The 13,756-nt window shown below is 37.1% G+C and overlaps 1 protein-coding gene across 1 annotated transcript in view; it reads right to left on the minus strand.

Moving 5' to 3' along the window:
- The window catches only part of SHOC2 (SHOC2 leucine rich repeat scaffold protein), a 92,658-nt gene that overhangs the window by 23,795 nt on the left and 55,107 nt on the right, over positions 1-13,756 (minus strand). The window contains exon 5 of the mRNA XM_060241661.1: positions 4,946-5,076. Coding sequence (XP_060097644.1) covers positions 4,946-5,076 — 131 coding nt within the window. The remainder of the gene's footprint in view (positions 1-4,945; positions 5,077-13,756) is intronic.

Below are 13,756 nucleotides of genomic sequence, written 5' to 3' on the forward strand. Positions count from 1 at the left end.
GAAAAGTAATTGCATATGTTTAAACACAGACTCCCATGTTATAACCCAAAACATTTTGATATTCACCCTTAATTCTTGCACAAAACCCAAATTTAAACCTGCCAAGAACGTTAGTAGGCCAATGTACAGGTTCTTTTTTGTTTCTGTTAAGCTATGTTCATAAATGCTTCTACCTTTTTACATACCATCAGCCAAATCCAAACTGCCAAAGGAACACCCATATAAGCAGAGGTTTCCACATTTACTTCATTACTGAAGAAGTTCCAAATGCAGGGTTGGTTCAGACAGTAATGTTTTTAAAAAGCATTTGCTTGCAGTGTATTTATATATGTGCTGCCGCAAAGGCAGATTCATGTGTGTCTAAAAAGACAAGTCTATGATTTTAAAACATACTTATTACTTCAGGAACTCATTTCCCCAAGGTAATGGGTGGAAACACTGAGCAACAAGAAAGCCCAGAGGTAGCTTTGCATAGTGAGGTAATGTCTGGATAGTTCAGCCAATTATAATACTCTGTTGCATTGTTATGAGCTCAGCCAATGGGAAGGGAGGAGTGCTGTAATGCATGGTTGTGGGCTTTTAGAGACTATGTTCATGTTCACCTTAATGCCTATCATTGCATCTTCACAGCAGAACACATTTCAATGTTTACCAGCTTTTCAGTGCATTTAAAATGAACGTCAGTACCTCTGTCTATGGCTATGATCTCACTTAATAGCCACAGTTTGTTCTTCACAGAAATAATTCTAGCCACCTAGTGCACTCTGAAACTGAGGACTTCAAAGTAGAGTAAAGCAGTTTTCATTAATCTAACAAATTAGATTAAAACAATTTAAACACTTCTGATCAACTTAAAAAGGTCAACCTAATTCATAATACAATTTTTAAAATAAATGCACTTTTAGTATCAGAACTTTCAAAAACAGATAAGAACTATCTCAGAGGAAACATGTTTTCAATCTCACGCTCAGGTTCAATCTCCACCAAGTTGCACAAAATACCAGTTAGTATACTAGGCTTAACAGATCACACTTTGTTTGTAAGCCTCTGTTTAAACTTCTTTCTTGTCTCCAACTGGATGCTATCCTGAGCTCCCTTATATTACCCAGTTGCTGGCTAAGCCTATTATTTGGCAGTAACAAAGGAGCTGGGAAGACTAACCAGAGTCAAATCTCTTTTGAAATCCTTGGTCACCTTAAACTAAAACAGATCAGCTTGCCTTTCCCCTTCCCATCTACTTAGCCACTTCATTGTCCTAAAAAATTTACTCTGAAGTAAAACAGATATTTCGCAGTACTTCCTCTCATTTATGGTGCTGCGTTACCTAAAATACAAGAAAAATACATGTTTTACTGTACTAGCTTGCCCCTGGTAGAAGAGGGAGAAAGGGACTCCTTTGGGCCACCAAAAAGGCTAACATGGAGATCATGTGATCTATATGAACAAAAACAATGAGGCTAGGACTGCAAATAAGGAATGAACAAGTAAGAATGAGTTTAAAGGCTCATGGGATAAATGCTGTCGGTCTTTAAGGTGTCACTGGACTTTCATATTGTTTTAGTAGGATAGAACCCAAAAAGGGTTTTGAGTAATTTTGCTGAGGGGGCAGGGGGTTTCTCAGAAGTATTTTATATATATGTAGGTTTAATTATACAACTAAAACTCAAAAAATTAATTGACTAAGGTGACTTTAAACTGAGTGATAGACTAAATTCAGATAAGGCAGCAGCCTCCAATTAAAGTACATTTGATATTAATAGGTTTTGGCACCTGTCTGCAAGTTTAAGATTATTGTTTGTAATTCTGTGACCCATACAAATTCAACTATAGTCAAAGGCGTTTCTATCAATATTTAATTGAATCAAAACAGTGGCATGTATCCAATAATGCAGTTTAAACCACTTATTTAAGCTTACTACATACTGAGCCCCATAACATTTTGTTCATGGAGGTCAGGAGACACTGAAGAAACAGTATGGGAAGTAAAGTGGGGGGTCTACAGTTGGTGATGGTAGTTGGCAGAAATCACCACTTTTTCTTATGGAAAGTGCTCTAAAGTCTTTGTAATTGCATGGCTGTATACAGGACATTACCTTTATGAGATTAAAAAAATAACGGTCATATATAACCCTGTTGTGCTTGTGGTGGCGTAACTGAGGTGCCTATACTTTTATCAAAAACTGACCTTGCAGTAAAACAGTGAAGCATTTTCTTCTTATTCCAGTCTACACAATAGCACGGTAAAAGATGCAGAAATGCTGGCCATAATAAATTCTTATCATTCTTTAACACACTCTTTCAGAAGGAAATCCTGTGCAATGATGATGGAGTCCTTTATTCTGAAGTCTACAACAGAATTTCTGGCACTGCTTACTATGCGTGACGATCTTGGCATTTTGAACAACTTGTTCAAAACCATCGTAACACAGATAACCATAACCTAAGAAAACTTCCCTTGAGTAAACAGAACTGAGTAAGATTCTGAAAGGATCTGCTTATGACTGCTAAGTTTCTTGACCTTTTTTGTGATTTTAACTCTGTTACAAAAAAAAAACCCCTAAAAGAATTGATAATCTGATTGGCTCCACAATGCTAATCCTATTTGTTTACTGAATGTCTTCATCCTGTGGATTATACTGACTCACTCTGTGTAATCCGCCATGGGTCCAGTTGGAAATGTGTACTATAAATAATGTAAATATAAATAACTAATAAGAATATAGCATAAGAACATAAGAGAAGCCATGATGGATCAGGCCAATGACCCATCCACTCCAACACTCTGTCACACAATGCCATCAGGAGGTCCACTCGTGGGCCAGGACACTAGAAGCCCTCCCACTGTTGCCCCCCACAATCACACAGAGCATCACTGCCCCAGAGAGTTCCATTTATACCCTGTGGTTAATAGCCACTGATGGACTCTGATCCTTATGCTTATCCAATCCCCTCTTGAAGCAATCTATGCTTGTAGTGCCACTATGAATTCCATGTGTTAATCACCCTTTGGGTGAAGAAATACTTCCTTTTATCCATTCTAACCCAGCTGCTAAGCAATTTCATTGAGTGCCCACGAGTTCTTGTATCGTGAGAAAGGGAGAAAAGTACTTATTTTTCTATCTTCTCTATCCCATGCAAAATCTTGTAAACCTCTATCATGTCACCCTTCAGTCAACGTTTCTCCAAGCTAAAGCGCCCCAAGCTCTTTAACCTTTCTTCATAGGGAAAGTGTTCCAACCCCTTAATCATTCTAGTTGCCCTTTTCTGGACTTTTTCCAATGCTATAATATCTTTTTTGAGGTGTGGTGACCAGAATTGTACACAGTACTCCAAATAAGGCCACACCATTGATTTACACAGGGGCATTATGATACTCTTCTTGCGAAAAGAAACAAAGTACTCATTTATAAATACTGTTGGACAGCTGCCCCTCCCTCAAGTTTTAAGATCTAATGTTTATCAGGCATTGCATCATGAGCTTGACAATGTCTTACAATTCTTTGGTTTTCTTTGAGAATTTATTTTCCCTGCCACCAGGGAGATGTGCTTTAAATAGATTACATCAATAGTAGTAGTAGTTTATTGTACTGTATATGGCCATTGGCTGTTACAATTAAAAGAAGAAGACTTTAAAAATTACATGCCTAATATTATAAAACTACATTCAGTTGTTAAATTCAGTTATACAAAATCTAAATGTCTAAAATACCTCAATATAAAAACAGACAGCATTGTAAAATTCCAATTTCAGTAACTACTATATTACTGTGTCAATGCATTCCATCCGAATCATTGCTCAAACTTTTCTAGCTGCTAATGTAAAGAATACTACCCTATAGGAGACCAAAGGGTTCACATTCGACAACATTAATACAGTAACACAAGAGGCTCTTGGCGAGCAGTCATGTTGGTCAAAGAGTCCAGTGGCACCTTTAAGACCAACACAATAACACAGCAACAATTAAAACATAAATGCAGAGTAGCCCTTGTGGATAAAGAAATTTTATATATTAAGAGTTCTTGATGGGAAGCTAGCTTATCTTATGATAAAGCAATCAGTTTTCCAGGCAGTCTCCTTTGTATATGTAAGTACACTCCAGTCACTTCTGCAGTGTTCTTGGGAAAGGTGATTCAGCTTTGTTCTTACAAGCTTCCAGGCAATTTCCTTCCAAGCTTCCAGGGACTTCCTTCCTTGAAGCAACATTTGTTTGTTCCCATTCAATCACTTCTAATTGTAATAATTTATATCTACAGTATCTGATTTAGCAAGTTTCAATGTATTTCATTTCCAGATAATTTTTATTCATTAGTTAGTTCTATCTATCAATGTTAATAATTAAACATATAGTTTTTGTAGTATACAACAGGCTAGATAATTGAAATAACTACCAGAAACTGAAATATGCATCTTTTTAAAAATGCGACAACCTGAATGCTGAAATCCTAATTTGCTCTACATAGTTCCAAAATTCTAAACAGTTTCAGTTGTTTCCAGGTATGCAATCAAATAAAAAGAGGAATTATACTACCAATGTATACAAGTTACAGTTATATCCTACAATATTTTTGTAGGATGTGCATATAATATTTGGCAGGGCCATCTTACATTCAGGGTCATCTTCTTTTTGAGTAAATATGGTACCTGTTGAACCTTGGACTGACCCACTACAGGCCAATCTCTTACCCAAGATATTTACTAAATAGGAAGAAAGCCATAATTTATTGAATTATAGCCGTCCTTAAGAAACTGCACAATACTCAGGATTAGAAAATGTAGGCCTCAGAAGGATTTCTCACATACAAGTTAACACAAAGCTCAGTTCTTAAGGCTTCAAGTGAATACATAAGCAATTCAACAACAGTGTTCTATGAGAATTTACACTTTCAGTGTCTTATCAAAAAGGTATGCTTTGTCTTGTAGAGCTCTCACAACTGAATGCCTCACCTCTGGTAAAGTAGAAATATTGTTGTTCTCCAAATTCAGCTCATCAAGTTTGCTGCACTGTGCTAGAGACCGGGGTATTGCTGAAAGTCGATTATACCTCAAACCAAGACTTTTCAGGCTGGACAGATTTCCTAAAATAAACAAATAAAACTCCAAAATGATTAAGAGGTACTTGTAATAGAAGCTAGAAGAAATAAACTGCATATCTTTAGAATCTAACTAGTGTTGATATTTTTGGAATTAATTCCTCTGACTCTAAGGTGCCTGTGTTTTAGAAAGACAACAGCCAATTTCTACAATAATATTTAAAAATAATTTTAACAGCAGTATTTTTCTGGGGATTTCATAAGAATGCAAACACTGATTAATATATCCATATTTGAGCATTTTTTCATGTTGGTAGGATTACTACTCCTGCCACTAAGCTTTGGTCTCTACTTTCATTGCAATTCTCTAAACTTCATCCCTCCCCCTCAAAAGCCTCTTTAAAAAAATACTGGCCATTTATCATTAGAGCATTTCAAACTACTTTACATATTTCAGATTGCAAAAATAAGCATTTCTGCAAAATCAGAGTGTAAAAAAAATTATCAGCCAAAGCAGCACAACAAGGAGAGGAACATTTTGGGAGTGGGGGGGGGAGGGAATGTCGTAAGTAGGCTCCATAGTAGACTCTCTGTTTGATGAAAACCTGCTATTATCTCCTAAGGCTTTCTACATTCAGCCACAAGGTTAAATTGCTAATCTCGTGCATGGTGTAAAGTAAGTACAGACCAGAATTACCAAGCCTAACTTGATAACTTCATCTTCACCTTGAATGTACTGCACTGAATGTACTGCTTTTCAGGTGGCCTATCTATAATTGATTTATGGAGGTATAGAATTATGGCTAGGATCTCTGGTTAAAGGAGATCCAAGGGAACAAGGGTGGGCATACCGGTCAACTGACTACCCAAATATTGTCAAATATTTCAGGAAGGTGCCAAGAATGCCATAAAAACGCTGGCAGCTTACTGGTTTTCTTTTAAAAAAAAATTTGGCTGACCCTGGTTGTCTGGAGGGGCGGGGGGGGGGGGCAAGAACTGTTCAATGAATTGTTCACATTGATAGGAATTGTCCACATTGAATATAGCATAGTTAATAGTGGAAATAATACTTTTTAAAAAGGTAAATTCTTTTTTCACAACTAATTTGATTTTGTAATTAGCATAAAGTTCATGCCTGTTGACAGTTAAAGTATTTACTGTTGTTCTAGTAAATTTATATATTAAAATATTTGACCATTATTATACAATCTTTCACCATACAACACATAGCGTATTTCAACTCTTGGACTGCAATGTTAGGCATGCTTATTTGGGAATAGTGGATTCTATATGATTTATTTCTATGAATAAAGAATCCTGCTGCACGTGATTAAATTTAACTATTAAAAGGTAAGGTTTTTTTAAAAGTCACATGAACTTCTGCTCTAATTTGTATTTAAGATCACAATGGGAAGCTGAGTTTGTTTTCAGTTTGAACACAAAATGCTTTAAGAAGATATCCAGGAAATAATTCATATATATGTGCATGCACACATACACACACAAGACACAGAAGTACTAGAAGAATTTGGCCAAACAACTCTTAAAGTAAGGCTATGGGTCTCTATATATTTTAAAACCATTCACATCAAGAAAAGAATATATTAAAAGTTATTTATTTTAACAGAAACATTTTTTAAAAAGAAACATAGTGAGGCCCTACATATTTAGCTAAGAGATTCTGCAACACCCCCTGACCTTGCACAATCAAGAAGATGCATTGTACATTTTACTTGTTTTACAACTTCTGCATACTATTTTCAGAGACTAGAATATTGAACACAATAGAACAATGTATCTTAGGCAATTTGCACCTCAGATATCATTTAAACATTACATCAGTAGGGCAAGCTCATCTTGGCAGCATATGCAATGTTAGCATGACAGGGATCCATTATGTTGTGTATTTGTGTGCTAATACTTGCAGAGAGAATATAGGCCTGTTTTAAACAAGCTGAGCATATGCAATGCTTTCTTCTCCTTCCTGTAACTTTCTGAGCATAGTTTGTACATAGCAAAGATCCTCCACCTGCAGTCATGAGTTTGAAAGTGTGTAAAGGTGACACATGGTATGAGATAGTCTATTCTAACATTTTATTCCCACCTCTGTCTCATCTTGGAGGTTCACATTCTGGAATAGTTTATGTTATAAAGCTCCCTGCCGCTGAAAACTAGCACAACATGAAAAAGGAAGGCAGGGGTAAAATTTCTGCCTGCAGTGCTACCATTCTGTTTACATGCCTTTTTTAGTGCAAAGAAACATTCAAAGCTGGAACCTATTATTTGCAGTCAAAAAGAATACCTAGTGTTCCACTACTTACTGAGTAACTTCGGCATATCTGCCAAAGGCCCCTTGGCCCACAAAGTGGTTTTCGATGAAGGTCAAGAACAAAACATACAATGCTGTGGAGTGAATCCTCACTGTCCAGAGTAATGATTCACCACCAGCCCTCTAAGCCCACTTCCTTTTATCAGTTCTAACCTGACTGCTCAGCAATTTCATTGAATGTCCACGAGTTCTCGTATTGTGAGAAAGGGAGAAAAGTACTTCTTTCTCTACCTTCTCTATCCCATGCATAATCTTGTAAATCTCTATGTCACCACTCAGATTGAACAAGCTGACCAAGCTAAAGAGCCCCAAGCGTTTTAACCTTTCTTCATAGGGAAAATGTTCCAACCCTGTAATAATTCTAGTTGCCCTTTTCTGCACTTTTTCCAATGCTATAATATCTTTTTTGAGGTGTGGTGACCAGAATTGTACTGTACACAATATTCCAAATGAGGCCGCATCATCAATTTATACAGGGGCACTATGACACTGGCTGATTTGTTTTCGATTCCCTTCCTAATAATTCCCAGCATGGCGTTGGCCTTTTTTATTGCAATCGCACACTGTTTTGACATTTCCAGTGAGTTATCTACCACGACCCCAAGATCTCTCTCTTGGTCAAGCTCTGCCAGTTCACAACCCATCAACTTGTATTTATAGTTAGGATTTTTGGCCCCAATGTGCATTACTTTGCACTTGGCCACAATGAACCTCATTTGCCATATCGACGTCCACTCACCCAGCCTCGACAGATCCCTTTGCAGTGCCTCACAATCCTCTCTGGTTCTCACCACCCTGAACAATTTAGTGTCATCCGCAAACTTAGCCACTTCACTGTTTACTCCCAACTCCAAATCATTAATGAAGAAGCTAAAAAAGCATCAGTCCCAGTATTGAGCCCTGCGGCACCCCACTGCTTACCATCCTCCACTAAAAAATTGCCCATTTATACTCACTCTCTGTTTCCTATTATTAAGCCAGTTTTTGATCCATAAGAGGACTTGTCCTTTTACTCCATCACTCTCAAGTTTACTAAGAAGCCTTTCATTAGGAACTTTTTCAAAAGCTTTCTGAAAGTCAAGGTAAACAACTTCTATTGGGTCCCCTTTGTCCACATGCTTGTTCACCCCCTCAAAAAACTCTAACAGGTTAGTGAGACAAGATCTTCCCTTACAAAACCCATGCTGAGTCTTCCTCAATAACTTTTGTTCATCAATGTGCCTACTAATTCTCTCTTTGATAATGGTTTCCACCAACTTTTCCAGTATTGAAGTCAGACTGACTGGCCTGTAATTTCCTGGATCTCCTCTGGAACCCCTTTTAAAGATGAGGGTGACATTTGCTACCTTCCAGTCCTCAGGAATGGAGGCAGATTTCAATCAAAGATTACATATTTTTGTCAGGAGATCCACGTTCATCTTGGAGTTCTTTCAGAACTCTTGGATGTATGCCATCCGACGTGGTGACTTATCAGTTTTTAATTTGTCTATCAGTTGTAGAACCCTCCTCTCTCGTCACCTCAATCTGACTCAGGTCTTTCAAAACCCCTCCCAAAATTAGCAGTTCTGGAGTGGACAAAGACTTTTCATCTTCCACAGTGAAGACGGAGGCAAAAAATTCATTCAGCTTCTCAGCCATTTCCCGATCCTCCTTCAGTAATCCTTTTACCCCTTGGTCATCCAAGGGCACCACTGCCTCCCTGGCTGGTTTCCTGCTTCTAATGTAATTGAAGAAATTTTTATTGTTGGTCTTTTTTGCAATATACTATTAAGAGATGTTTTAAATAGAGATATTGCAATATGCTATTAAGTGTCTATTAAAAGATATGACCCATCAGGGTTCCCAAGCACAGAAGAACCTCCAGTATTAACCAAGAATGATCTTGACACAACTTGCAAAACTTGAATTTAGAACTAACACAGAGCCCAGGTAATCCAGACATTTTGTTCCTTCTTCAGAGTTATGATTCACAGTTTCTCTTCTTCTTTTTTCAAATATAAAAATGTATTACATTGAGAAACCATATATTGTCAAACAAATGAGGGAAATAAGCGATAACACCTATATGGTAAAAGGAAGGTGAAAACCATGCTCCCAATATTAATGGCATAAACATTCTCTCTTCAATCATTTCTATACTGGAGCTTATCCATATATATCAAAACATCTAACACCACCAAGGAGTAACAAGGTTTCAAAAACCTATGTGGAAAAGTAAACATACTGAACAAGTGGCTGGAGTCTACAATGGATCAGCCATGATGAATCCAAGCAAGATGAAGGTAAGATGAAGGTATGCTGTGGATGAACACACAGCTGAATAAGGAATGAGAAACTAGCCTCAGACTAGGGTTGCACTTACTATCTAAACCAGGAACCAGGTTTGCAACTCTGGAGTGCTACAAAGCCTATATCTACAAATGGAAGATGCATTCTTTTCTGTTGCACAAAAGAAATTTAGATAATTATTACTGGTTTGCCATCTGCAGTTTTGATATGAGCCAGCCATGGTTATCCAGACTCCACTGTCATTAATGCAATGGGCTCTATTTAGAGCTGCTTCTGAAGACAGTTCAGACACTTCAATAAATATGAAATGCTGTAGAAAGACTACCTGACAGTTCAAACTACACAAAGTGTACTTCACCAGTTCTTTAAAATCTACATCAGCTACTGATTTGCTTCTGGACACAACTCAAAGTTATCTTTATCAGTCTAGGGCCAGAGTATTCAAAATCCACCTTCACCTATACAAACTTACTTAGCACTTAAGATCTGTAGCTCTAGTACTATAGTGTCTATGCTCCTTCTACCTTCTGAGGAAAGATGGGTAAGAACTTCCCAATGGAAGCAATGCCATGATTCCTCAGTTTTAGCACCAACCATGCACTCTTGTGTCTCATCAATTTGCTTCCAGCCCTTTGAGTTTTACATACTAGCCAACATTTACGTTCTTCAAAGCTACTGATACATAATTTCTTTTCTAATCTGACCAAGCTGATTGATTTTCTTGCTCTCCCTATTTGTATTCAATATAAGTTTTCTTTTGTAATTATTAGAGCTCTGAGGAGGAGTTTTAAATAACTGTTTTAAGTGGCTTTCATTATTAATGTGGGATCATTTACCTTGTTTTATTCTTGTTTTAATCTTTCTATGGGAAAATACCAATAGTGCTGAGAGAAGTAGCATTGTTTTAAATAAGTAAATAAAGAACTACAAATTGTGTTAAATGCACATAAACCTTCCTTGTACTTGGAAAGTGCAAATATAAAGGTTCAGTTAAGAGGAACAACTATAATAATCATTCACGCTACCATTCTAAGAAATCTCTTAAGACTAAAAAAGAAAGCCTAAAATTTTAGATGAAGATTGGGAGAGGATTTTTAGATTACCTCCCTTTGTTACAACATCTAGGTTAATGCAGGAGCAGGGATTGAAGATGATACAGAAATGGTATTATACACCCATTAAGATGTATTATATTTCTAAATCAGGGAGTAAAAATTGTTGGAGGAAATGTGGAGAAATGTGGAGAAATTGGAACTTTCAGTCACATGTGGTGGGATTGTCCCTTAGTGAAAAAATTCTGGGTTCAGGTTGGCATAGAGATGACAAAGATTATGGGAAGGAAAATAAGTATATCTAAAGCAATGGCAATTATTAATTTGGATGGTGTGGGATTAGGATCAAAAGAGGATAGTAAATGGATTAATTTGATGTTAGTAGCAGCAAGACAAGTGATAGCAAGGAACTGGAAAGAAGCTGAGGAACTGACAATTAATCACTGGAGGGATAAAATGAATAATATAATAATATTGGAGTATTTAACGATGAAGATACGAAGAATGAATGGATTAAAGGTTAGGGAACAAGATGAGGGCTGGTTAAAAAGATGGTGAGGTATCTGGAAAAGTTTAAACAATTTAAGACGATTGGTTGGTTAATAAGGAAATGAATGGATAAGAAGTTTAAATAGAGGGAAGGAGTTGTATTTGGATGAAATGTTTATAATTATAAATATATGGAATATTATAATGTATCTATGGCCTGGGACTCTCACAGAGGTGTAGTGGTGTTGGAATATATAACAATAAAATTTTAAAAATTAAAAAAAAGTATTTATTTTTTTACCACCCTGAGCCTGCTTGCAGGAAAAGGCAGAATAAAAATTAATAAAAATAAAATAAATAAATAACTTTTATCTTAGATGCATATTTATTTATTATTTGCATTTATACCCCACCCTCCCCAGTTGGGATCAGGGCGGCTAACAACAAGTGAAACATTAAACAACAATGTTAAATTATTACAATAAAATTATTACAATAATGCATTATTAAAAATATGACAATATAAATTAAGATATAATTTGTGGTTCCAAGATGGCGTTAATAGCGCTAGTCGTTAAAATTCTTTGATGTTTTAAGCGCTTTAGAGGTATAAAACAGGCTGCCCTCTAAGGGCACCTACAAAGTTCATCCTCAAATTTGGGGTCTCCCCTTCTCATAGTACACTGGACATTGAAGAATCCCTTCATGGATCCCTGTGCATCTGATGGTAAATATTACCCCAAAAATTCCCACTATATGTCTGTAAAACTCCTCTGTTTATGTGTCATCTTGCTTGTATGTATGATTTTGTCCGTGTGTATGCTTTACAATTTAACAAGTATTTTCTAATAAGACCATCTTCCTTTTAAAATCATTTGAGAGTTTTCCTCTTTAAAATGACCTTTGTCAACATAGGTGAAAAGATCCCTTTGACATCCCTTTTGCCAGCCTTGACTCGTATTAATTCCCCATACCATTTGAGACAGGCTACCAGGTACTGCCTCTTTTACTATGATCCCCCATGCTGCCTGCCCTCTTCATCATGCAATCTTTTTGTGGTACCCAGCCTCTGAGTGGCTTGCCTTTATTCTACCATGGCAAGGGCCTTTTCTGTGGGCGTCCCATCCTGGTGGAATGCTTTATCAAAAAACACACACATTTGAGGGACCTTGTTAGCTTCCACAGTGCTTGCAAGATAGAGCTCTTCCAACAGGTTTTTAATTAGTCTTGTAATTCTGGCTTGCACTGGATTATTTTACTGCTGGATTGTTGGACGCAGCTATGTTTTAATATATTTTTTTTATTAAGTCCAATTTTAAACTGCCCTCTGCCAAAGGACAGGGCTCAGGGCAGTATAAAACATAGTATAACATATCATTAAAAGCAACAAAACACAACAAGCAGCCAAAAGATGGTGCTAAAAATGCTACTGCTTCAAAGGGAGGCAGGGGGCAGGAATGACAAGACAACGGAACCATCGCTATCCTCAACCAAACACCTGGTGGAACATCTCTGCCTTACAGTCCCTGTGGAACTACATCAAATTCCACAGGCCGTGGATGTTATTCAGCCGAGAGTTTCACCATGTTGGAGCCAGAGCAGAAAATGTCCTGGCTCTGATCAAGGACACCCAGATATTACTTGGACTGAGGACTATCAACATATTTTGCTCTACTGAGCTCAATGATCTCCTGGGAGTATACAAAGAGAGGCAGTCCTGGAGATATAGGTACCAGGCCATTAAGGGTCCTGAAGGTCAACACCAAGACCTGATTTGGTACTCCACTGGAAGCAGTATAACTCACACAGCACAGGATGGATGTGTGCTGTACGTGGAGTCCCTGTAAGGAAAATTATATATTTTGGTTTTTTAATGGTGTTTATTATATATCTTTAAGCTTGTCTACTGAATTGTATTTTATTTTGTAGTTTGAAAACTATTCTTCCACATTGTAAGCAACTCTGACAGGCCACATGCACACTGATTTTAGAACTGATACAATTTAAGAATCTGAATAACTGGAGGAGTTAATTATATCTTACAAAATAATATGGAAGTTCATGAGTACTACAAACAGACATGCTGCAACCTGATAACACAGAGAAGCTTTGAGTTCAAACCTCAAACCGTTTTATAGTTTAACATAACACAGGGGGAAAGGATCATAAAAAGTTTTTTTTAATTATTCAGACTAAGAAATACATGTTTAAATGCTGGGACCCAGACTTCTAACATCAGGATTTGTGACTCACCACCATTACCAAGCCCAATCCTAAACTAACTCTGAACTAACTCTGAAAGTCAAGAAATCATGCCACTGCTTGCTAAATGTTGAATCAAACCACTATGGCTAGAATACAGTCAGTGTTACTCAATTGCTTTTTCTAAGAACATAAAAACATAAGAGAAGCCATGTTGGATCAGGCCAATGGCCCATCCAGTCCAACACTCTGCATCACACAGTGGCCAAAAAACCCCTAAACAAACCCAAGTGCCATCAGGAGGTTCATAATTGGGGCTAGAAGCCCTTCCACTTTGCCATCCCACCCCCAAGCACCAAGAATA

The sequence above is a fragment of the Heteronotia binoei genome, chromosome 6 (assembly GCF_032191835.1).
Source record: "Heteronotia binoei isolate CCM8104 ecotype False Entrance Well chromosome 6, APGP_CSIRO_Hbin_v1, whole genome shotgun sequence".
NCBI classification, from domain to species: domain Eukaryota; kingdom Metazoa; phylum Chordata; class Lepidosauria; order Squamata; family Gekkonidae; genus Heteronotia; species Heteronotia binoei.